General features: G+C 41.0%; 1 protein-coding gene across 1 annotated transcript; it reads left to right on the top strand.

Moving 5' to 3' along the window:
• The first annotated feature begins 107 nt into the window (after positions 1–107).
• On the top strand, positions 108–16,605 carry LOC119724531 (hyalin-like). Its single transcript, XM_038195630.1, has 28 exons — positions 108–373; positions 1,884–2,117; positions 2,327–2,602; positions 2,810–3,043; positions 3,253–3,528; positions 3,736–3,969; positions 4,179–4,454; positions 5,001–5,234; positions 5,444–5,719; positions 5,927–6,160; positions 6,370–6,645; positions 7,185–7,418; positions 7,628–7,903; positions 8,111–8,344; positions 8,554–8,829; positions 9,057–9,290; positions 9,435–9,539; positions 9,796–9,923; positions 10,126–10,269; positions 10,383–10,797; positions 11,232–11,422; positions 11,589–11,741; positions 12,223–12,356; positions 12,501–12,600; positions 12,837–13,002; positions 13,129–13,195; positions 13,638–13,908; positions 14,837–16,605. The coding sequence occupies exons 1-28, from the start codon at positions 193–195 to the stop codon at positions 15,053–15,055; spliced, it is 6,078 nt and encodes a 2,025-aa protein (XP_038051558.1). The 5' UTR covers positions 108–192; the 3' UTR covers positions 15,056–16,605.
• The last annotated feature ends 10,042 nt before the right edge of the window (positions 16,606–26,647 follow it).

Genomic DNA, 26,647 nt, shown 5'->3' on the forward strand with positions numbered 1-26,647 from the left:
TTGGTATAAAGTGTATTGTCTGGCTGGACATAAGATACAGAATCGTGATAAGACACACTGGCTACTAATTACAGTCAATATGTTTATACCATTTTAGACATCGAGCCTCCTCAGCTTGATGACTGTCCAGTTGACGTCATCATCCCTGTCAGCTCATCGGCCAATCAGGTACATCACAGGTGGACTCCTCCAATGGCCTCTGACAACTCTGGTCGTCAAGTGGATGTGACGTTCAGTTGCTCAGCAGCCACAGCCAGTGACTGCAACCAAGCTGGAATTGGAACCTTTTCAGTCGGAGTTTCCACGATTACATACAAAGCTGAAGATGCATCTGGGAATGAGAACGTTTGCACGTTTACTGTGACGGTTACAGGTAAGTGTCCCATTCAGGCTCCTTTTTTGCATTTGTTCGCTGTGTAGAACTCAAGAACTTAAAATATCTAAGAGGTCAGTGCTGTTAGCCGTTAGGACAGGCATGGGTAGACTTGTTATGTTCCTTTGTTGTAGGGTCCTCTAAGAAGGCAGCATCCAACTACATGTATAGTTTGTCGTGTAAGTTTTAAATAAGAATAAAGCTTTGTTCTACAAGTGTACAAACAATAAATAACCCTCTACAAGTATACAAACACTAGATAGTCCCCTGACGACGACTAGAGCAGGCTAGTCAAAACGTTCAGACCAAACTTATCTCACTCAGCCTTAGTGAAGATAATTGCGGGAAGTCCCACCGCCTTTTCAACCTTCTTAGCGAAAGTAGATAATAAGCATGACAAGTTCTGTTCAGAACTAAGCAGGACGGTTCTTACAAGAACTAAATCTACTAAGCGATAGTAGTTATTACCACATGGTGTTACCACAATCCGAAATTATATCGACAATCCACCATGCAAAGCCTACAATCTTGTAATAGATAACTCTCCAGGTACTGAGTCATTAATATTCGGTCTTCTTTCTCAGTTGTGAAACTCGTCTGCCCAGCAAATGTCTCGGCATTAGCAAGTCCTGGCTTGAAAAGTACCAGTGTGGGCTGGTCGGAACCGGATTTAACTGGATGGGACGGACCTACAAACTTCACTTCAAGCCCAAATCCTGGTGTTGAGTTGTTGATAGGAACTCACCGAGTAGACTTTCAGCAATATTTTGAGGCATATAACCTGAACTTGGAGTGTTCGTTCTTTGTAGTGGTATTAGGTGAGACATTTGAAGTATTTGAAGACTTGGCAAAGATAGTTCAAAGAGTTTGTTTCAACACCTAAGCGGGATGTCATATTAAACCGATGTTTAGCATTAACTGAGTGACAGATTGGTATAAACAGTATTGTCATGCTGGACATAAGATACAGAACTGATATAAGACAAACTGGCTACTAATTACGGTCAATATATTTATACCATTCTAGACAACGAGCCTCCTCAGCTTGATGACTGTCCAGCTGACGTCATCATCCCTGTCAGCTCATCGGCCAATCAGGTACATCACAGGTGGACACCTCCAATGGCCTCTGACAACTCTGCTCGTGAAGTGGATGTGACGTTCAGTTGCTCAGCAGCCACAGCCAGTGACTGCAACCAAGCTGGAATTGGAACCTTTTCAGTCGGAGTTTCCACGATTACATACAAGGCTGAAGATGCGTCTGGGAATAAGAACGGTTGCACTTTTACTGTGACGGTTAAAGGTTTGTGTCCAGTGTACAGACTCTTTGGATTTGGTTTGCAAAACAGATCTCAATAACTCCATTATGCTTTAGATAAGTTTCATCGGCTTGGGTAAAATTGTGGGCCCTCTAATATTGCAGCCCTCAATCAGTAACTCGTATATCAATTGTACAAAGGAGATATGTCTGTTGGCACTTGTAAATAATTATTTTGTTTTGTTTTCTCAGCTGTGGAATTCGTTTGCCCAGCAAATATCTCGGTAATAGCGAGTCCTGGCTTGAACAGTACCAGTGTTAGCTGGTCGGAACCGGATCTAACAGGATGGGACGGACCTACAAACTTCACTTCAAGCTCAAATCCTGGTGTTGAGTTGTTGATAGGAACTCACCAAGTAGACTTCCAACAATGTTTTGAGGCATATAACCTGAACTTGGAGTGTTCGTTCTTTGTAGTGGTATTAGGTGAGACTTTTGAAGTATTTGAAGACTTGGCAAAGATTTGTCAAAGGATTTGTTTCAACCCCTAAGCAGGATATCATTTTAAACCGATGTTTAGCATTAACTGAGTGACAGATTGGTATTAAAAGTATTTTCGTGCTGGACATAAGATACAGAATCGTGATCAGACACACTGGCTACTAATTACAGTCAATATGTTTTTACCATTCTAGACAACGAGCCTCCTCAGCTTGATGACTGTCCAGCTGACGTCATCATCCCTGTCAGCTCATCGGCCAATCAGGTACATCACAGGTGGACACCTCCAATGGCCTCTGACAACTCTGCTCGTGAAGTGGATGTGACGTTCAGTTGCTTAGCAGCCACAGCCAGTGACTGCAACCAAGCTGGAATTGGAACCTTTTCAGTCGGAGTTTCCACGATTACGTACAAAGCTGAAGATGCGTCTGGGAATAAGAACAGTTGCACGTTTACTGTGACGGTTAAAGGTTTGTGTCCAGTGTACAGACTCTTTGGATTTGGTTTGCAATACAGTTCTCAATGACTCCATTATGCTTTGAGTAAGTTTCATCGGCTTGGGTAAAATTGTGGACCCTCTAATATTGCAGCCCTCAATCAGTTAGTCGTATATCAATTGTACAAAGGAGATATGTCTGTTGGCACTTGTAAATAATTATTTTGTTTTGTTTTCTCAGCTGTGGAATTCGTTTGCCCAGCAAATATCTCGGTAACAGCGAGTCCTGGCTTGAACAGTACCAATGTTAGCTGGTCGGAACCGGATCTAACTGGATGGGACGGACCTACAAACTTCACTTCAAGCTCAAATCCTGGTGTTGAGTTGTTGGTAGGAACTCACCGAGTAGACTTCCAACAATATGTTGAGGCATATAACCTGAACTTGGAGTGTTCGTTCTTTGTAGCGGTATTAGGTGAGACTTTTGAAGTATTTGAAGACTTGGCAAAGATAGTTCAAAGGGTTTGTTTCAACCCCTAAGCAGGATATTATTTTAAACCGATGTTTAACATTAACTGAGTGACAGATTGGTATAAAAAGTATTTTCGTGCTGGACATAAGATACAGAATCGTGATCAGACACACTGGCTACTAATTACAGTCAATATGTTTTTACCATTCTAGACAACGAGCCTCCTCAGCTTGATGACTGTCCAGCTGACGTCATCATCCCTGTCAGCTCATCGGCCAATCAGGTACATCACAGGTGGACACCTCCAATGGCCTCTGACAACTCTGCTCGTGAAGTGGATGTGACGTTCAGTTGCTTAGCAGCCACAGCCAGTGACTGCAACCAAGCTGGAATTGGAACCTTTTCAGTCGGAGTTTCCACGATTACGTACAGAGCTGAAGATGCGTCTGGGAATACGAACAGTTGCACGTTTACTGTGACGGTTAAAGGTTTGTGTCCAGTGTACAGACTCTTTGGATTTGGTTTGCAATACAGATCTCAATGACTCCATTATGCTTTTGGTTAGTTTCATCGGCTTTGGTAAAATGTGGGCCCTCTAATATTGCAGCCATCAGTCAGTTTAGTCGTTTATTAATTGTACAAAGGAGATATGTCTGTTGGCACTTGTAAATAATTATTTTGTTTTGTTTTCTCAGCTGTGGAATTCGTTTGCCCAGCAAATATCTCGGTAACAGCGAGTCCTGGCTTGAACAGTACCAATGTTAGCTGGTCGGAACCGGATCTAACTGGATGGGACGGACCTACAAACTTCACTTCAAGCTCAAATCCTGGTGTTGAGTTGTTGATAGGAACTCACCAAGTAGACTTCCAACAATATTTTGAGGCATATAACCTGAACTTGGAGTGTTCGTTCTTTGTAGTGGTATTAGGTGAGACTTTTGAAGTATTTGAAGACTTGGCAAAGATTTGTCAAAGGATTTGTTTCAACCCCTAAGCAGGATATCATTTTAAACCGATGTTTAGCATTAACTGAGTGACAGATTGGTATTAAAAGTATTTTCGTGCTGGACATAAGATACAGAATCGTGATCAGACACACTGGCTACTAATTACAGTCAATATGTTTTTACCATTCTAGACAACGAGCCTCCTCAGCTTGATGACTGTCCAGCTGACGTCATCATCCCTGTCAGCTCATCGGCCAATCAGGTACATCACAGGTGGACACCTCCAATGGCCTCTGACAACTCTGGTCGTCAAGTGGATGTGACGTTCAGTTGCTTATCAGCCACAGCCAGTGACTGCGACCAAGCTGGAATTGGAACCTTTTCAGTCGGAGTTTCCACGATTACGTACAAAGCTGAAGATGCGTCTGGGAATGAGAACGGTTGCACGTTTACTGTGACGGTTACAGGTTTGTGTCCAGTGTACAGACTCTTTGGATTTGGTGTGCAATACAGATCTCAATGACTCCATTATGCTTTTGGTTAGTTTCATCGGCTTGGGTAAAATTGTGGGCCCTCTAACATTGCAGCCCTCTATCAGTTAGTCGTATATCAATTGTACAAAGGCAAGGGCGGATCCAGGGGGGGGGGGGCAAAGGGGGCCATGCTTCCCCCCCAAAAAAAACGAAACCATTTTTTTTTTTTTATGTCACATCGCAATAAAGGCAGGCAATGAGTATAACACCATCTTTTCCTCAAAAAAACATTGGTTAAAGTGGTCAGAAATTAATTGCCTCAGATCGCACCACAAAGCATCTAGAATCCAAAAATTTTTCGGGGCCCTTAAGCGGGCCCCGAACCCCACGCCGTAATTTTTTGGACCCACTTTTTGGGGGGACCAAACAAATTTTTGCCCCCCCCCCCCCAAAAAAAAATGAGTGTTCTGGATCCGCCCTTGTACAAAGGAGATATGTCTGTTGGCACTTGTAAATAATTATTTTGTTTTGTTTTCTCAGCTGTGGAATTCGTTTGCCCAGCAAATATCTCGGTAGTAGCGAGTCCTGGCTTGAACAGTGCCAGTGTTAGCTGGTCGGAACCGGATTTAAATGGATGGGACGGACCTACAAACTTCACTTCAAGCTCAAATCCTGGTGTTGAGTTGTTGATAGGAACTCACCAAGTTGACTTCCAACAATATTTTGAGGCATATAACCTCAACTTGGAGTGTTCGTTCTTTGTCGTAGTATTAGGTGAGACATTTGAACTATTTGAAGACTTGGCAAAGAAAGTTCAAAGGGTTCGTTTCAACCCCTAAGCAGGATATTATTTTAAACCGATGTTTAACATTAACTGAGTGACAGATTGGTATAAAAAGTATTTTCGTGCTGGACATAAGATACAGAATCGTGATCAGACACACTGGCTACTAATTACAGTCAATATGTTTTTACCATTCTAGACAACGAGCCTCCTCAGCTTGATGACTGTCCAGCTGACGTCATCATCCCTGTCAGCTCATCGGCCAATCAGGTACATCACAGGTGGACACCTCCAATGGCCTCTGACAACTCTGCTCGTGAAGTGGATGTGACGTTCAGTTGCTTAGCAGCCACAGCCAGTGACTGCAACCAAGCTGGAATTGGAACCTTTTCAGTCGGAGTTTCCACGATTACGTACAGAGCTGAAGATGCGTCTGGGAATACGAACAGTTGCACGTTTACTGTGACGGTTAAAGGTTTGTGTCCAGTGTACAGACTCTTTGGATTTGGTTTGCAATACAGATCTCAATGACTCCATTATGCTTTTGGTTAGTTTCATCGGCTTTGGTAAAATGTGGGCCCTCTAATATTGCAGCCATCAGTCAGTTTAGTCGTTTATTAATTGTACAAAGGAGATATGTCTGTTGGCACTTGTAAATAATTATTTTGTTTTGTTTTCTCAGCTGTGGAATTCGTTTGCCCAGCAAATATCTCGGTAACAGCGAGTCCTGGCTTGAACAGTACCAATGTTAGCTGGTCGGAACCGGATCTAACTGGATGGGACGGACCTACAAACTTCACTTCAAGCTCAAATCCTGGTGTTGAGTTGTTGATAGGAACTCACCAAGTAGACTTCCAACAATATTTTGAGGCATATAACCTGAACTTGGAGTGTTCGTTCTTTGTAGTGGTATTAGGTGAGACTTTTGAAGTATTTGAAGACTTGGCAAAGATTTGTCAAAGGATTTGTTTCAACCCCTAAGCAGGATATCATTTTAAACCGATGTTTAGCATTAACTGAGTGACAGATTGGTATTAAAAGTATTTTCGTGCTGGACATAAGATACAGAATCGTGATCAGACACACTGGCTACTAATTACAGTCAATATGTTTTTACCATTCTAGACAACGAGCCTCCTCAGCTTGATGACTGTCCAGCTGACGTCATCATCCCTGTCAGCTCATCGGCCAATCAGGTACATCACAGGTGGACACCTCCAATGGCCTCTGACAACTCTGCTCGTGAAGTGGATGTGACGTTCAGTTGCTTAGCAGCCACAGCCAGTGACTGCAACCAAGCTGGAATTGGAACCTTTTCAGTCGGAGTTTCCACGATTACGTACAAAGCTGAAGATGCGTCTGGGAATAAGAACAGTTGCACGTTTACTGTGACGGTTAAAGGTTTGTGTCCAGTGTACAGACTCTTTGGATTTGGTGTGCAATACAGATCTCAATGACTCCATTATGCTTTTGGTTAGTTTCATCGGCTTGGGTAAAATTGTGGGCCCTCTAACATTGCAGCCCTCTATCAGTTAGTCGTATATCAATTGTACAAAGGCAAGGGCGGATCCAGGGGGGGGGGCAAAGGGGGCCATGCTTCCCCCCAAAAAAAAACGAAACCATTTTTTTTTTTTTATGTCACATCGCAATAAAGGCAGGCAATGAGTACAACACCATCTTTTCCTCAAAAAAACATTGGTTAAAGTGGTCAGAAATTAATTGCCTCAGATCGCACCACAAAGCATCTAGAATCCAAAAATTTTTCGGGGCCCTTAAGCGGGCCCCGAACCCCACGCCGTAATTTTTTGGACCCACTTTTTGGGGGGACCAAACAAATTTTTGCCCCCCCCAAAAAAAAATGAGTGTTCTGGATCCGCCCTTGTACAAAGGAGATATGTCTGTTGGCACTTGTAAATAATTATTTTGTTTTGTTTTCTCAGCTGTGGAATTCGTTTGCCCAGCAAATATCTCGGTAGTAGCGAGTCCTGGCTTGAACAGTGCCAGTGTTAGCTGGTCGGAACCGGATTTAAATGGATGGGACGGACCTACAAACTTCACTTCAAGCTCAAATCCTGGTGTTGAGTTGTTGATAGGAACTCACCAAGTTGACTTCCAACAATATTTTGAGGCATATAACCTCAACTTGGAGTGTTCGTTCTTTGTCGTAGTATTAGGTGAGACATTTGAAGTATTTGAAGACTTGGCAAAGAAAGTTCAAAGGGTTCGTTTCAACCCCTAAGCAGGATATCATTTTAAACCGATGTTTAGCATTAACTGAGTGACAGATTGGTATAAAAAGCATTGTCGTGCTGGACATAAGATACAGAATCGTGATAAGACACACTGGCTACTAATTACAGTCAATATATTTATACCGTTCTAGACAACGAGCCTCCTCAGCTTGATGACTGTCCAGCTGACGTCATCATCCCTGTCAGCTCATCGGCCAATCAGGTACATCACAGGTGGACACCTCCAATGGCCTCTGACAACTCTGCTCGTGAAGTGGATGTGACGTTCAGTTGCTTATCAGCCACAGCCAGTGACTGCAACCAAGCTGGAATTGGAACCTTTTCAGTCGGAGTTTCCACGATTACGTACAAAGCTGACGATGCGTCTGGGAATACGAACAGTTGCACGTTTACTGTGACGGTTACAGGTTTGTGTCCAGTGTACAGACTCTTTGGATTTGGTTTGCAATACAGATCTCAATGACTCCATTATGCTTTTGGTTAGTTTCATCGGCTTGGGTAAAATTGTGGGCCCTCTAATATTGCAGCCCTCAATCAGTTAGTCGTATATCAATTGCACAAAGGAGATATGTCTGTTGGCACTTGTAAATAATTATTTTGTTTTGTTTTCTCAGCTGTGGAATTCGTTTGCCCAGCAAATATTTCGGTAATAGCGAGTCCTGGCTTGAACAGTACCAGTGTTAGCTGGTCGGAACCGGATCTAACTGGATGGGACGGACCTACAAACTTCACTTCAAGCTCAAATCCTGGTGTTGAGTTGTTGATAGGAACTCACCAAGTTGACTTCCAACAATATTTTGAGGCATATAACCTCAACTTGGAGTGTTCGTTCTTTGTCGTGGTATTAGGTGAGACATTTGAAGTATTTGAAAACTTGGCAAAGTTAGGTCAAAGGGTTTGTTTCAACCCCTAAGCAGGATATCATTTTAAACCGATGTTTAGCATTAACTGAGTGACAGATGGGAATAGAAAGTATTGTCGTGCTGGACATAAGATACAGAATCGTGATAAGACACACTGGCTACTAATTACAGTCAATATGTTTTTACCATTCTAGACAACGAGCCTCCTCAGCTTGATGACTGTCCAGCTGACGTCATCATCCCTGTCAGCTCATCGGCCAATCAGGTACATCACAAGTGGACTCCTCCAATGGCCTCTGACAACTCTGGTCGTCAAGTGGATGTGGCGTTCAGTTGCTTAGCAGCCACAGCCAGTGACTGCGACCAAGCTGGAAATGGAACGTTTTCAGTCGGAGTTTCCACGATTACGTACAGAGCTGAAGATGCATCTGGGAATGAGAACGGTTGTACGTTTACTGTGACGGTTACAGGTTTGTGCTCAGTGCAATCTCTATATTTTAATTTGATTTGCAGTACATCTGCTTTAGTTCAGTTTCATAGGCATGGGGAGAAACTTGGGCCATATTTGATTGTAGCTGTTTTTCCACGCGTATAGTTTGTCGTATATTCCTAAATTGGAACAAATATTTCTTCCTCAGATGTACGCACTAGATCACACTTTTGTACATTGTTGTAACAATTTGGTCTGCTTTCTTAGTTGTGGAACTCTTCTGCCCAGCAACTGTCTCAGCATTAGCAAGTCCTGGCTCGACAAGCACCAGTGTGAGCTGGTCGGAACCGGATCTTACTGGATGGGACGGACCGACAAACTTCACCTCAAACAACATTCCTGGTGTTAGATTCTTGATAGGAACTCACCGAGTAGACTATCAGCAATGCTTTGCAGCATACAACCTGCACTTGGATTGTTCATTCTTTGTTGAGGTACAAGGTGAGAGATTCCGAGTATTTAAAGAATTGGCAAAGATAGTTCAAAGAGTTTGTTAGGACCCCTTTCAGGATACATACGTATATTAAAACAAGTTTAAATATAAATGAGCGAGAGATTGGTACAAATGTCGTGCTTTCACAACAGGTCAATGCCCAACCAACACAACCAATGACGGTCTGAGATGGCCTGTAGCAGTAGCTGGATCCACTGCCAAGTCTGTACAGCGATGTTCACTGACCACTGCAAATGGTTTGACTTCAGAATCTCTCACAGTCTTTGAAACTTTCTTCCTTGTCCGAAATGTTCCTTGTTCTGCCTGATATATATAATCTTTCTTGTAGTCATCAACATCATCTCTCCACCTCTACTACACCTTTTTTTCGTTTGCTGTTTTTTGGCAGCAAGTCTCAATATTTTTTTTTTGGAATTTATATGTACAACTCAGTTCCTTCGGGAAAACTCTTTTTATTCACGTGAATTAATGTTTTGATCACTTTTAATGAAGCTGGTCAAGCCATAGCTGTCCGGAACTGTTCAAAGTTAAAGCCGCCTCTGTACTTCCGATGGGACGAACAGGAGACTCGTGAATGCGGGGAGGTCCAGGAGGAAGTCTCTCTCAATGACGTGGTGGAGGTAATTGTTGTTGTTTTTTTATCTTAGGACATTAGTTGGTATGATGGCTCAATTTTCAAAAAAAAACATTCTAATGGCGGCTCTTGCAGAGAGGATCTAGTTTATGACCGCACCGCAAGCAAATGAGCAAGCAGAGGAGGTGTTTTAAAAGACTTAAATATGAAGATACCATGATGTGACCATGAATCATACTCGTTGATAGGTTGAGGTTAGCAAAGGCAACGCAATCGAAGTGGCCGAGTTTCTTGCCAATCAGACGTCAGAGTCATCTAAGGAGGCTGAAGATGTTGAGGTTGTTGCCAATATTTTGAAGAACATCGCAAAAGCAGAATCGGGGGACACGGAGGTATGTTGAATTGCCATTCCAGACGGAAAACTTAAATGATTCAAAGACAGACCAGTAATATATAATAGTATAATCTGTATCTGAAATTAGTGATAATCTTGATTTTATTGAAGGTGACAGAACTAGTGCTAGAGACTGTCAGCAATGTCATCATGAGTGTCGGGCCTGAAACCCCTGATGACTTCAAGCCCACTACGATAGAAGCTAGTACCTCCTCAGCCATTGTAAAATCTGTAGAGACTCAAATCTCCTTGACACTTCAGCAAGAGGGTAAAGTCAGTATACGTCAGGACTCCATTCACGTGGAGGCAGTCAGTCTTGACCCAAACCTGGCTAGGGATGGACTCAGCTTCGTGTCCGTGAAACAGTCCAATGTCACGCATCCTGCACAAGGGTCACCGCAAGAGGGCACCCTTGCTGGTACCAAGGTCGAGACTTTGAACTCCAGTGTGATACCGAAGGATCTCGATGTCTTGGCATCGGCTCGGTTGCCTGGCAACATCATCGACTTGCTACAGTCCCCTAATGGTAAGTGCATCATGTATGGTCAAAGACTATGTCAACAATCGATAATTTGATTTTAAAACAGATCGGGGAAATGACATTTGCGGTGCTGACAGAAGTCTATCAAGCGATGGTTTGAATCCAGCCATTGATTGTGCGTGTGTTTTTCAAGAGGCGCATTGTTGTACTTGGGTTGAGACATGGAGACGCACTTGGGTATTTTGAATGGTCATGAACAAGATGGCCAACTCACTGATCCAAATTAACCTACAACATCAGTTAAAGCGATAAGTACTTCTTAAAACTCAGTTACAAACCAGTTATCTGAAACGAGTAGATTCAAAGCATCTTTCAAGGAATGCCACAGTGAAGCGTACTTTTTTGTTGATCACATTTTGCTGGGAATGTGGAAAACAACCGTGAGAAACCTACATGTTCAGATATTTCTTCAACTGTAGATAACACGTGTGCAAAGCTACAAGCCAGTTTTCTGATCTACGCTGATGATACGTTGTTCCAGTCTGCTTCACTCAGAGAGCATCGCGGCGAGAACAACTCGACTCGTAAGGTCGCTGGATCTGTCGTCTCACTGACTGTGGAGAATGCTGAACTTGTCAACCTCACAGAACCAGTCGTGATTGAATTCAAGGTGATCATGAGATAATTGATATTCCGGTTCACCCAGAGTAGAATACTTCAGTATTAAATTAGGGCATATTCTTGCCAACTAAACGTCAATGTCCAAGTTAATCATTTTCAGATTTTACCCTCAATTTTGTGTGACCTTTTATCAATTTTCCGATTTCGAAAATCAGGAGGAATCAAACGAAGTCCACTGCGTGTCCTGGGACTTTGAGCTGGAAGATGGAGTCGGTGATTGGTCAACAGATGGATGCGCACTTGCTGAAGTGACCAATAAGACAGTCGTGTGTAATTGCTCTCATGCCACCAACTTCGCAATCCTAGTGGTATGTATATCTCAGTCTTTTTGTGATTCAAACCACTACAAAGCTTTAGAATGTAACAATAGCATGCTCAAGGTGACTAGACTCCCCCTTTTGATTACTTGTACCAAGCTTAGACCGTGAAGCACAACATAAAGCAAAACAGTAGGCCTACCCCTTTCAGTTCGAAGGGAGCTAATATGGGAGTAAGTTCAGAGCTGGATTAGACACTGGGTCTCTTTGTAAAAGAGTGACACTACTTTAAGCCATACGAAAGTGGAAGGTCCATTAAGTCAGAAAAAGAAGAAATATAAGAAAACACATTGTTTTATAAATATTAATGATTTCCCTGTTTTTACCTTTTTCAAAATTCCTACATTCACTGCCAACAAAATATGTTATCTTCATTCTTTCAATTTTTTTCTACGTCTGTAATTAGGAGATCATACATAGATGCTATTAGGAATATCATCTGGATTGGTAACAGGATTGACGTTTCTTTCAGGATGTGAAGGGACAAGCACCTGATGATAAAGATGACACTCCTGCTAAGCGAGCGCTTGATATCATCAGCCAGGTTGGCGCTGCACTGTCAATCATAGCTCTGGCTATCACGCTGATCATATACTTAGCTATCAGGTAAGATAACTGTAATGAAACGATCAAAAAAATTAAACGCAACCATGTTCTGTGCATGCTTATAACTCAAACGTTCCGTATGTTGTCTTGTCGCCGTAAGACGATGTTACAATTTCAACAACAAATCTTTACCTTTTTTTTTAGAAAAATGCGAAGCGGCAAATCTCGTCAGATCTTCATAAATTTCTGCTTCTCATTGTTCATGTTGTACATCGTTTTCGTTGCTGGCGTCGACAATGCTAAGGTGAGCAATTTTACATAAGTAATCTTCAAAACGCAGGAAACCTAAGTTAATTTAAAGGGAGATAGATATGTGCTGCCACCAAGTGGGCAAAAGTTGCCAGGTCAGGTCGGTGAAGTGAATTTCCATATCTTGCAAAGCACTATATAGCTGATTGTAACGTCCTTTGTCAATTGCATCATGATTTGAAATTATAACAGTGCAGTATATTTCAAGTTATATTGACTTCAATTTAAAAGGGTTCCGGAGGCGGTTGTGTGTTCGTGGCTGCTTTACTCCACTACTTGACTCTGTCCACTATGATGTGGATGGCCGTTGAAGCCAGGAACATGTACGTCAGTACGGTGAAGGTGTTCCCAGAAGACACGCCTCGATACATGCTCAAGGCTTGCCTCATCGCTTGGGGTGAGTTCCTGTCTTAACTCAAACATTATTTTTAAATAGATACCAAGCAAAATCACTGTTATCTTCAGTTGAATCGAGATTGGAATCAAGTGGAATCAAGAATACGATTTCAATCTCCTTGTTTAGGTATTCCATTGATTGTGTTGATTATCACCTTGGCTGCAGCATCACATCACTATGCCAACGAACATTAGTAAGTGAATGATCATGTTAGATTTTTAATCTTAGGGCGCTGTTTAGATTCCCCAATTACTCACAACCTCTCTCTACCTAATTATCATGCATATAGAGTAGTTCTCGAAACGTCGGCTTTGTCCCAAACTTCTGCTTACTTCACTGTATTCAGGGAATTTAAGAACCTTCTACAATCTAAACTACTCCAAATTTTATTCTCTTACGAATATGACTCCTCGAGCAGACCTTGGACCCATAATGAGCCGAATTATCCAGAGTCAGAGGTCTACAATCTCTTAACACAAGCCGAAACTGGAAACAAAGACAAAGTTTCGAAAATGTCCAAATACTTATACAGATGCGACTGTGATACATATGCAGGTTATTAAGCACTGTATTAAAACTGGTATTAATTAACTACCTATATTAAAAAATAATGATCAATATTTCTTCGTTTGAAGCTGCTTCCTTGAGCCTGGTCTTGTGCTGTACCTCGGCCTCCTCGCTCCCATTGGTCTCATCCTCCTCCAAAACATCATCACCTTCATCTTGGTCATGCGCAGTCTCCTGAAGGTCAAGGAGGCATCTCGCTCCCAGCAGATCTCAAAACGCCTCCAGAATGCTGTGGGAATCTCCGCCCTCATGGGCTTGACCTGGTGTTTTGGGTTCCTGGCAATCAACGAGGCAGCCTTTGCATTTCAGCTCATCTTCTGTCTGGCCAACTCCTTGCAGGTCGGTTTTCATTCCTTGGCACCTCATTTCAGCGCGGTACAGCCTCACTTAATTCCCACACTTTTACCAACTATGTAGCTCACTCTCTTGAGACGTGACTCTGTCATGAGTTTAACAACCGGGACATGCATGGTCTTGTCCTTCCTTTGAGCTCTGTTGCCCCAAAGAGTTTGTTTTAAAGGTACATGCACAATCATCAGATGTGCTCAATAGACTCTCGTTCCAATCCTCCATCGCGTATCGTACCTTCACCTGCACTTATCGATTTTCCGCCACCTTTTCCTAACACCGCTTGTGGGCTAAGGGTTTATGGTGAATGATCGACGTGTAATTTTTACGGCCTCACTGTGTAACTCCTTACCAAGAACGTGCTCTCCTATTGTAGCGTGAATTTAAATTGGGTTTTTGTCCTCCAAGTCTCGCCAAACGTAGGCAAAAGGCACACACATACAGGATAACTCCAGAGAAACTCGAATTTATTCAGCAAAACTCTGCGGTCAACTTGCCGCACCGCTGCCAGAACATGAACTGCTAATTCCCAGCATAGAATAACACAGGCAGGCAGAACTTAGTACATTGTAACAACTTAGCCCGCCATGGAGTCTAGTTTTAGGAACTAATTTCCGGACCGCGCGCTACTTGTAACAAAGGAACTAGGTCAGCACAGTGTAAACAACGCGCCGTCGTAGCCCTCCGTCAGAGCCCTCCGTCGGCGGCTATAGTGAGCAAAAAAGAAAAAATACAAACTGTCCGTAACACTCCATTTCTCTCTTGTACTTACTTTTATATTTTGTAGGTGTAGACCCTTGCTTTGTGGCTTGTTAAATAATTATGTAAAGTAGGGGCGGGAACTACGTACCAACATCAATTTTGTGAACGTACGAAGTCTGTTTGATAACCAAGTCGTAATTATTTGCTCCCATTGTAGGGCGTGGTTGTGTTCATCATGTTCTGCGCTCGACGTGAGGAGGTCCGCACCACCCTGGCGCCTTACATGAAGCGCATCTGCTGCGGCCATGAGTGCCGCTTGCCCACACTGCATCCTGAAAAGTCTAACGAGTCAGAAATGGTGTCAGCGACGGCTCACACTCTACCGTCAGCTGGGCAGACTGCAGATATGGAGATCTCTGTGACAACACCGCAATAGGAACACTACGTTGCAATTTGAAAGAAAGGTTCACTGTCAAGGTTGAACCATTATTGTGTCATACATTTGTTACGTTCTAGGGTAGTTGGGGTATCATTATAACATGTAAAGCAGTTATTGACGCTTCCAGAGCCCCTAAAACGTCGAGTTATTATGTTAATCATTGCAATAACCTATAGTGTTTTATTTCATAAACTGTTTAGCCAATTGTATAAAATGTTTAGCATGTTTTAAGCTGTGATTGATTATATGATTAAAATGTAAAGTATTAGATAATAGATAAGAAACGTACAGCTTCTATAGAATTAATTGATTATTGTAAAATTATTATTATTATAACATGTAAAGCAGTTATTGACGCTTCCAGAGCCCCTAAAACGTCGAGTTATTATGTTAATCATTGCAATAACCTATAGTGTTTTATTTCATAAACTGTTTAGCCAATTGTATAAAATGTTTAGCATGTTTTAAACTGTGATTGATTATATGATTAAAATGCAAAGTATTAGATAATAGATAAGAAACGTACAGCTTCTATAGAATTAATTGATTATTGTAAAATTATTATTTTTATAACAGTTGAAAAAAATTAGACATTTGCGACGTTTGATGAAATCCGATAAGGTGCAAACACGAGGTTGAATTCGCTTGGGTTTTCCTTGAAGTGGCATTACGGCCTGAAATCCCCCTCCATTGTTGATGTTCATGTCTTACTGTTCTCGAGAAAAGGGGGAGAAAAACGGTTGTTTACATCAGACGCGACAGACATTTGTGGCATAACTATTCAATGCAGCGTATACACGTTGTTTGTGTGTGGTACACAATACACACAAATACACGTCCGCCCCCGAGATTCGTTCTGGCATGTTTCTCGCAAGAATAACACAAAAATGCCCAGTTTTTAAAGGATGGTTGTTAGGACGTTTATATTCTACTTTTAAATGATTTTTCTATTCAAAACTATTTCCCAATTCAATACTGTTTCCCAATTGGGCGTATTCCAGGCCATAACTTGCTTTTGAGGCAAATACAGTGGAATCTTGACAAGTCAAACCTCAAGGGAACAGGTTCTAAATTTGACTTAGCAGAGTTTTGAGTGAATCAGGTTTGTATATCATTGTTATGCTACTGATGGCAGTGGATTCTTTGTTTGACTAAACAGTTGTTTTGAGTTTGAATTATAGTTTGAATTATCAGAGTTTGAATTATCGAGATTTCACTATAGTTGTAATCGCAACCCACTTCATGAACATGCACGATCAAGTTAAAGTATTTTATCGAGTAGGGCCTATAGAGTATGCATAACATATTCCAGTTTTTAACATAATTGATATTTTGAGTCTGTTAATGATTGCTACAGCTTATACATAAATTCTTTCGCATTGTAAGGCAATTTGAGAGTAAATTTAGGAACTTTTAGCATGGGGGGGGCTGCAAAACCCACCCCTAGATCCAATACTGGAAGTTATAATGCTAGACATAACAAAATGTTGAGCCTAAAAATAATTTTCATTCGGTCGCTTGTAATAAAGACAGTCAGAAACAGACAATCTGCTTTCATTGTTTTAATTCAGTAATAAAGTTGTTATTAATCTTTGCTGTTTTCCGCTTGTGACCTGGTCACTTTTGAGGATACTTGATATAGGCTGAGCAAAAATTGAGCAAGAAAAAGTACGGCAGTAAACACTTTGTGCAGTAGCGTAGCGAGATTTTTTTTAGGGGGGGGGGGTTACCAAATTTCCCCCGAAATTTCAATATGCCGGGTGCATACAGTCAACAGAGCACCACGCGCAAGCAAGGCACATCAGAAGTAACATTTTTTAATTTGTGTGCTAAGGTGTGTCAGGCATATAAAGAAAATCGGCATCTCGGCCAGTGGCGTAACTTCTAAGGGGAAACTGGGGGTGCACATATTTTTCGGGGGGGGGGGCACTGAAGGCAAGTGATATATAATTGTGTTCATATCCAGATTTTAAATGGGGAGTGCAGCCTGCGGGGGGCTCGTACATCCCCTGACACCCCCCCCCCCCCCCAGTACGCCCCTACTCTCAGCTGAACGTTGATCAGATACAAATACACTCTTGAGCTTTCAGTTGGCAATCAGTATTACAAACAGCATTTTATTCTCGTACAAGTGTTTCCGTGAACAGTTTTTCCAGACTCAAGGGTCAGGAGAGCAAAGTTCGTGACATTTACTTTACGCATGCACGCTCAAGGCCATTCAGCGAGGTCAGCCCAAAGCACGTGATGTTTACACGAATATTGACCTGTCCACTGTGCCCGTTACGCCCAAACTATTGCATCGGTCCCAACTATAGTGCGGCAGTTGGGTCGGCCCAACTATAGTGAGGACTGGAGTTGCGTCGGACGCTCGAGACAGGGTGTTAATGTTCCGCGGCGCTGGCACCCGATGTATTCGTCGTGCATGCATGCCACAGGGCTGGCCGGCAACGTGGTACTGCCTTGTTTGATGAGTTGTCCATCTGGGTTTTATAGTCCAGCAACATTTTTTTATGCAAAATTCAAAGATTGGCGTGGCCCAGCTAAAGATGGGCCCCACCCATAGCAAATTTCATTGACATTGTTCCCAAGTAAAGTCAGGTGTGTATCAGAGCTGTAGGGAATGTTTTGTAGTCGTACAGCAGCGTAAACTATAGTTGGGACTGCAAAATTCAAAGATTGCCATGGCCCAACTATAGATGGGCCCCACCAATAGCTAATTTCATTAGTTCCAAGTAAAGTCAAACGTGTAGCAGAGTTGTAGGAAATGTTTTATGGTTGTACATCAATGTAAACTATAGTTGGGACCGAAAAATAAAAGATTGGAGTGGCCCAACTATAGATTGGCCCCCATCAATAGCTAATTTCAATGGTCCCAAGTAAAGTCAGACGTGTATCTGAGCTGTAGGAAATGTTTTATCGTTGAACATCAATGTAAACTATAATAGTTGAGACACCGCAAAATAAAAAATATTGGAGTGGCCCAACTATAGATGGGCCCCCTTGATGACCCCCAACTACAGTTGGGCCAGCCCATCTATGGAACTACAGTTGGGACCGTCCTATCTATAGTTGGGACCGTCCTATCTATAGTTGGGACGATCCCAACTATAGTTGGGACCGATACCATAGTTGGGGCGTAACATGTGTTGCCTATATGCTCCCTGACCCCCAACATGAATACAAGGAAATTCCGTTCATATGTGAAACGTGCAACTGAAATAGGCATACACTGTGCTTGCCCCGCAACTTGAAAAAAACCAGCAATGTTGTGCATTGTATTTTTGATTAATGATTTTAACGTCAGTGGTTGTGTTAATGTAAGATTGTGTTTCAGTGAAAAGGAGTCAAAACAAAGCACAATACAAAAACAACAGAAACCAAAAAAGTCCACTTGTCCGCTGTATTGATTGAAGAACAACTGTTGTAATAACAATGGACAGAACAAGGCATCTTTTACTTTATTCATATTTAAATTGAAATCATTCCTTGCTGAGATTTCCTCTGCTCAATACAAATCGGCTTAATTGGATCCAGTCGATTGTAATTAGCAATACACGTCCCACGAAATTTTCACTCGTGGCTTCTTTCGCTGACCAACTCTCTTTCTGAGCAGAACAGCTGTTCTCGGCTAATGTTTAGCAGCTCTATTGAATGGCCCAGTTGCCAACAACCAAACCATCGTTTTTATGATCTCAAAAGGCAAACAACCGAACAACACAATTAAAACAAAATTGCTTTCCACGCTGTGTTTGTTTTGATTATAAACCAAGTGCCAAGTTGAGACAGTTGATCCGGGATCGACGCACCAAACCCGGATATATTAAATCGTGCGAATTACACTTCTTCCTGTTCTTATCATCTTGTCCAAGGAAGAAAGAAATAAGAAGGACATAGGCCTACATGTTCTTTGTACAGCATTTTTGTTTTGGTGTAATTGAAACGTGACCACGAGTGCTGCGTGTCTCATTTGCCCTAAGTAGCCAATGTCGTTCAGCCAATTAAAGGGATATTTCGTGACCACAACTTGCTGATTCTAAAATTATATGCTAACGCAAATAATCATGACGTGGTTTACTTATTTGATATATTTAAGGTCGAATTTCAGTGTTGAAGCTTTTAGAGTGTACAGAAAGTTACCAAATTGCTGTCTTCTATTATTCTGTTGTGGACACTCGGACACGAAGCGAACGCATTCTTTTTTGAGTTTACACTTTGCTGCAGCTTAATTAACTTATACCATCAATTTCTTAAACTGTGTGTAGTGTGAGTCTCCTAATCAAATTTCACCTGTAAAAAAAAATCAGGACGTTATAAATAGCAATCATGTAAAATAAAAGGGTGTTCAGTTTTTGATTGGTATCAGCCAAACTTGTTTCATGACAACTTCATTCCATAGCGCTTTAACTCTTTCGGTTGCCACGGTTTGAAGTAATGAGTGTTTTTATATTCCTCGTGTAGTCTTGCCAAATCTTCAGAGACGGTCTGTGTACCCTGTCGATCAGGAAATATATATATTTATTTCTATCTCCTTCGTCAAACAGTCAACCAAATATTACAGTGCCAGTTGGGCCAACAAGGAAATTGGGGGCCTTTTGAATATGTGTCATGTCAATTAGGCCTACTTTCGGTGTCAAATGGCAACTTAATGTGAAGTCAACTTTGACATTGAATTTATCCCGCCAAAAAAAAACACGCACTGGTCGTGACATCGACTTCACGTAATGTATATAAAAACTACACTTATAATTGCTTCCTCACTCTCCAAGGAGCAATGTTGGAATATGTTTTAAAATGAAAAATACACAAGAATCTAGTCAGTGAGAGATTAAATAAAGACTTGAACTGGTCATGGACGCCATGTTCACCATAAGGTCAGGGGGATCTTTTTCTGTGATGTTTGCCATCCTCGCTTTCCTTGCCTTCGGATGCAAGTTCCAAGTGGCAGCTGTAGGTAAGCGAAATGCATGTTTACACCATTTGCCAAAAGAAAAAGATAGTATTTCATTATTTCCTTCAAGAAGCAAGCAATGTATTCAACATAATCAAATCCATATTGTTTATTTAAATAAGACCCTGGTACATTTACTCTTAATTGCAACTGTGTTGCATGATAAACAAAATGTTCGGTGAACGAAAGTAATGCACGTGCGGCGTGAACTCCCCGGGCCAACCTAAGTCTGTAGGGACCAAGTTTGACACCTATTAGGTTGTGGTCTTCTCAAAACAATGCTCTGCCCTAGACGAGAGACCACTCAGAGCGACCTCAAGGCTAAGGATGCAGGTCCGTTTGGTGAAAATATACCGCTGATTGTGAATGATCGCTAAATTACCCACTGTTAATTGCACAATAACCCGTAACAAAGACACCTGAAACAGAATGTGTCGGTTACCTCAAGCAACAATAATAATTTATTTAACAATAATCAACAAATGTATAGTAATAGGAATTAATTGCGGTGGTTGTTCTATTTTAAAAGACCTCTTAAAAGAGTCATTTCGTGTCAAAATCGAATTGTTTTATACTTTGTGGGATGAAAGGACTTGGGGAGCAAGTAACAAAAATGGACTTGTTAATTACAATTTTGAGGCTGCAAATATTCATTTTTTGCGTTATTTTCAAAGCTCATCAAGCCAAACTGCGAAGTAATGTCACAAAAGTAACTATATTACTACAAAGTATCATCCTTACCCTTACAAGAAAAAAATAGAAACACTTCTAAAAAATCACCTTTATATTATTTTTAGGCCCTACAATACAGCATGTTTTTACAACTAGCAAAGTTGCATTTTATACCCCATTTTTAACCCTCCGAAATGGCACTTGCCAGGGCAATCAGAATAATTTCCCTTCGGCTATACTTAGTTCAGACATTGGTCTTTTCCTATCTGGTGAGACAATCTTGGGTTATTGTATATCCTTTGTGCAGTAGCGCTCCAAAAATAGTAAATTTCACAAAAAAAATTCAATTTGATTATGTCCGACTCGTGAATAAAGCATATTATATATTAAAATTTAGAGACGTGTTTAACATAACGAAAACTCAAATAAGATTATCTAACATGAATTTGTGAATTGTTGTAATGTTCCGGTAGGACCTAGAGACACTGAGCTCCCGGTCATCCCCACTTGCTTCTCTCCACCCAGGAGTATAAATGGGTACCGGCATTAGCTGGACTGGCATCCCATCCAAGGGGGATAAAAAATATTCTCAGTGTTTTATGCCACTGAAACCGAACGGTCTGATGGGGTATAATTGGCTCAAGACACACTTTACTTTGCTAACTGTTAATTAATGTAGTTTATGTTATGACTGCTTTTACCTATCATTCTTATAAAATTGGGTTTTTTTTTTTTATTGTACAGTTATGGAGGACCAAAAGTGGACAACCCATTTTCTCAAAAATCTGCTAGAACAAAACCAGAATTATGGTTGAAATGAAGTCCTCTTTCCGAATTTTCATTTTTTTTATTATCAAACATTTGGATATTATATTTTCTTGTACGCAGGCGGCCCAAAAGTGGACAAACTAAATTTTCAAATTTTAACGCGCAGAAAATCAGAAAGAACGTTTACGACCAAACTAACTTTCTGAATTTCTGCTAGCATAAATCGGAAATTGCTTTTACGACCAAAACAAATTTCCGAATTTCCACCAGCAGAAAAATGAACCAAATTTCAATTGTTTGTACTAGTAGCAAATCAAGGTGGAGATTTTTTGGGGGGGCTACTCCATAAGTCGTTTGGGGTAAGAAACCCTCATCAGCAGAATTTTAATCATAGGCCTTAAAGAAAATTAATATTTAAAAACGATAGGGGAGGAACTTGACTAATGATTTTTTTTATAAACCTTAGCAAACTAGGGGGTTGTTTTCAGTCTCCTTAAAAAAAGTCCAGAGCAAACGCGGCTGAAGTTTGGTTAGTCGCCAAATATAGGCTACAATTCTAATAAAAGAACAAGTTGGCGTCTGCCAAGGGCGGATGCAGGGGGGCCAACGGGGGCTATGACCCCCTCTCCCACCAAAAAAAAAACGAACCCAGTTTTAATTTTGTTTTAAGTGATGTGGCAGTACAGGCAGTCATTGCGCACACCACCATCTTTTCCTCAACAAGATTGTGTTAAAGTGATCAGATCGCACCACAGAGCATCTAGAATCCAAAAACAAATGTTTCGGGGCCGTTAAGCGGGCCCCGAACCCCAAGCCCTTATTAATTTTTATTGGGACCCACTATTTGGGGTCCACATTTTTTCTTTTGCCCCCCCCCCCCCCCCACCACCAAAAAAAGGTGTTCTGGATCCGCCCTTAGTGTTGGCTTATAAAAAAAAGAAAAATGTAATTTTATGTCATTCCGACTTTTGTTGGCTAGATCATCAAACACAATTACGTTTTGGTACATCCACAATCAATCGACCTGCTCGACTCAGATGAGGGTTTCTTACCCCAAATGACCTATGGAGTATCCCACACACTCAAAATCTCCACCTTGATTTTCTACTAGTACAAACAAATGGAAACGTTCATTTTTCTGCTAAAAGAAATTCGAAAATTTGCTTTGGTCATAAACGCAATTTCTGATTTTCTGTTAGTAGAAATTTGGACATTGTCACCACTAACTATGAAACTCGACTTTTAAAGTGATGACCCCGGTCAAAAAGAAACTAAAGTACAAAGACAGAAAGAACTGAAGATGAAAACAAGGAAATAATTCACCAATTAATTATATTCACAAACTCAAACTATTTACAATATTTACAAAGATCCGGACTCGTGGATCAAACTTGTCATAATCAATCTCAGTAAGGAGTTTTACTTTCTACTCCGACCAACAACTAAGTCTACCAATTCAATTTCTCAAGCTCAACTCGTAAATTTTTAAAAATCACAAATCTCTAACTAAGTGTACAACGACACAATCCAAAATCAAATCCAACTGTAGAATATGGATCTAAAACTCTTGTTTAAATTCAGCCTTAGCTCCAAAATTCAATTCAGAATTCAGTCCAATCAAATATCAATAATATGGATCTAAAATCCAACCGTGACAATTTTGTTCACACTTAATTCCTTCAAACAGCTAAATCAACTTCAGTTATATTTCTTATGATTATTCCAAAAACAAAATCACAGCTTTCTGCAAATTTAAGACTTTACAATTTTAACTGAGGCACTTTCCTTAATAAAGGGTCTCGTCTCCGTGGCACGTTTCCAGCTGATAGGACACAGTCAATCGGCACGGGACACACTATGTACAGACTGACATCGTAGTCGTTCTGCAGTCGTTACTATTCATCATGAACCCAACTCGTACTGTGAGGTTTCCGGCCATCTACAATATAAAACAGTTACCGAAACCCATCCAGTATTTTGTTCTAAAATTACAGTTTATCCATAAATCTCAAGATGTCAAGTATAGTTAGACTTCGTGTCAAGGTTGCACTTCAACTCAGGTATCATTTCAAGCACTTTTTACCAAGAAAATTATTATTCTTAACAATCACAGTCAATTGGTATAAACTACAGATTCTAATTTTCGGAAGTTGAGAAATAATATTAAATACAACACTTACGGTTATTTCTTCATTACGATGCTTGTGAAGGCTGAGTGTTGCTATGAGCGTGGTCTACAGGACCGGGAAGGTGGCTTTTAGCCTTGCCGAGACTATTTTGGCACTGATTTTGCCAAACTGGCGGATCAGACAAGATCAGTGGAAGATTTCACCGATTTGCTGATGAAAACAGGCTGTATCAGGCGTCTTCTAGCAAGATGGTACCGGTCTCTGTCACACTCAGCTCAGATCTCTCTAATTTGTTGGTGTGTCTTCTCTCTCGATCAGAGAATGCACTGGTCAGAAAACGCACACAACTTCTACTTGACAACAACCAACATTCTTTCACACAATACTCACATTCACAGAAACAAACTGACATTAATAACCATGGCCACACGGACAATAATAATTACGTAACCCGACGCACGGCGTTTTAGCAGGTTAACCAAATCAATGCCTTAATTTTTAGTGGTTGGAAAAGAAACTACCGGGAAAATGTGCGTACACGATTGGCGAAAAACTTTTGGCATGATCTACTTTACAACACGGGGGTGGCGCAATAATCGTAGCCCGCGTAATAAATACAATTACGTAACAGAAACGAAGCGAATTTTAAGACGATTGTGACAGACATTTGCTTTCGTTATAAACGCATTTTCCGATTTTCTGCTAGTGGAAATTCGGAAATTTGCTTTGGTCATAAACGCAATTTCAGATTTTCTGCTTGCGAAATTTGGAAATTTGCTTTGGTCGTAAAAGCAATTTCCGATTTTCTGCTAGTAGAAATTCGGAAATTTGGTTTGGTCGTACATTCTTTCTGTTTTTCTGCGCCTTGAAATTCGGAAATTTGGTTTGTCCACTTTTGGACCGCCTGTGTACAAGAAACTAAATTATCCCACTTTTTTACAATAGAAAAATGAAAATTCAGAAAGAGGACTTCATTTCAACCATAATTCTGTTTTTGCTCTAGCAGATTTTTGAGAAAATGGGTTGTCCACTTTTGGTCCTCCATAGTTCAGTGCTTTGTGATGTCCTTTTGACATGTAAAGCGTGTTTTTTTTTTAACAATTACTATTATTTAGTATTGTTACTCATCATTGGGTCATGCGTTAAAATGACTTTCTAGATAAGATGCAGGAAACTGAAGGTCGGACGTCCGTTACCCACACAAACAATTCTAACATTCCAATTATTAAAACAAAACCCCAGTTTATTATACGATTATTTTGGCTCCAGGATTTTCCAAAGGGGACGGCTGAGGTGTTGAAAACAACGGCAAAAAAAAAGACCAAAAGGCTTTTTATATGAAAGGAACCAATATTTCCTATACTGAGGGCGTTACAAATGTATTTAGGAAAAAAGTACTGAAGTACTAAAGTGTTGATTTTTTTCAGGGGGCATCATTTTGAAGGGAATCCCATTTCTCTTTAAAAGTGTAGCTCAGACTTTCTTAAATTATTGGAAGGAGTAATTTAATTAAGACCGAAGCTCAATAATTCTAACCGTTAATCCATTCCAGTACCAGTGCGCCTTGTAGACGGTAATGTACCTTCTGAGGGGAGAGTGCAAGTTTACTATCAAGGTCAATGGGGCAATGTGTGTCACAACGCATGGAACACAGAAGAGGCCAATGTAGTCTGTCGACAGCTTGGATATTTACTTCCTGTGTTAAACGTGCACACTCACTTCGGTCAAACATCTGCACCGATACTCCTTGATGACGTCGTATGTACTGGAAGTGAATCCAGCATTGATCAGTGCAGTCACATGGGATGGGGAAATGTTGAAGCTTGTGGCAGTACTATTGGTGTAAGGTGTTCTCCTACACGGGGTGAGTTACTGATAAACCTTTGACAACAAACTTATTTGAAATATAATGAGTCGATTTAATTATTACAAAAATCCTCAATCTTAATGTTATATGTGAAGGCTCACATATAGGAGTCTTTATAGACCAGCCTGAGAAATCACTTCGTTAATTGAAGGAAATTGTTTCCAACCATTTGAACAGCATATCTTTATTTTCAAAATGCTCAGGGATACATATTGCATACATAAATTACTAACTAAACTAACATACATATATATATATGTGTTTAAAACTGGGATATCATGATTCAGTCTTGTTAATTGGGCGAAAATGTCCGTTATGTTTCTTATATAGACACTGCGCCCCCCCCCCCCCCGCTCTCTATCATTAATTGCCAAGCTGATGTGGCGACCAAAATAATTGCAATACCGAATGGTCGCCTTTAGAGAACGAGGTAGTAATGAATATAATTAACAAATAAAAAAAAATAATGAATACAAAATTCAGGCAACCAGGCGCGCGTTATTTGAAAAGCAATGGTAAAATAATACCACTTTTATACGTGAAGTTCGGCGTAAAGCACCGTGTTAATGACATAGTCAGATTGAGCATTGCAAACTCCCCACACGTATTGCAATACACTGCCAGTGATGTGATCAACAACGTTGCAACGTGCCGCACGCAAATCACCGTTCGTGGTAGGCGATTATTTCTCTTAAATATACTCCAAAATGTAATAACAATGCATGAGATCAAACGCAGCATACCTTTTAATTCTAACTGTTAATTCTAACCTTTGTTCCCCAATACCGATGTTCCCCGAAATCCTTACCCTAACGGTTCCTTACACTAACCCTAACCATTACTTGAACCCTAATCCCAAGGATTTCGGGGAACATCGGTATTGGGGAACATCGGGTAAACCCCCTTAACGGCCGACAGCTGACCAACTAACCGGCTGTTCTTGACCTACTGACCCACCAACAACCAATCTACTTACCCTTTTTAACCGACCCACCAATTCAACGACCGACCACTGACCGATTGACAACCGACTGACCCATGCCGACCCACCGATCGACCCCGTGAATTGCCCACCAACCAACTGAATGACTTGATAATATGATAGATGTTAGCTCTCCTCCTGTGTTCTTTCGCCCCTGAAAGGATCGGGTCAGGCTCCAGGTCCAAACAAGCTATTCGGGATCAGCATGTAGCTGATCCTAACA

This window comes from Patiria miniata, unplaced genomic scaffold, assembly GCF_015706575.1.
Source record: "Patiria miniata isolate m_02_andy unplaced genomic scaffold, ASM1570657v1 HiC_scaffold_18, whole genome shotgun sequence".
Taxonomy (NCBI): domain Eukaryota; kingdom Metazoa; phylum Echinodermata; class Asteroidea; order Valvatida; family Asterinidae; genus Patiria; species Patiria miniata.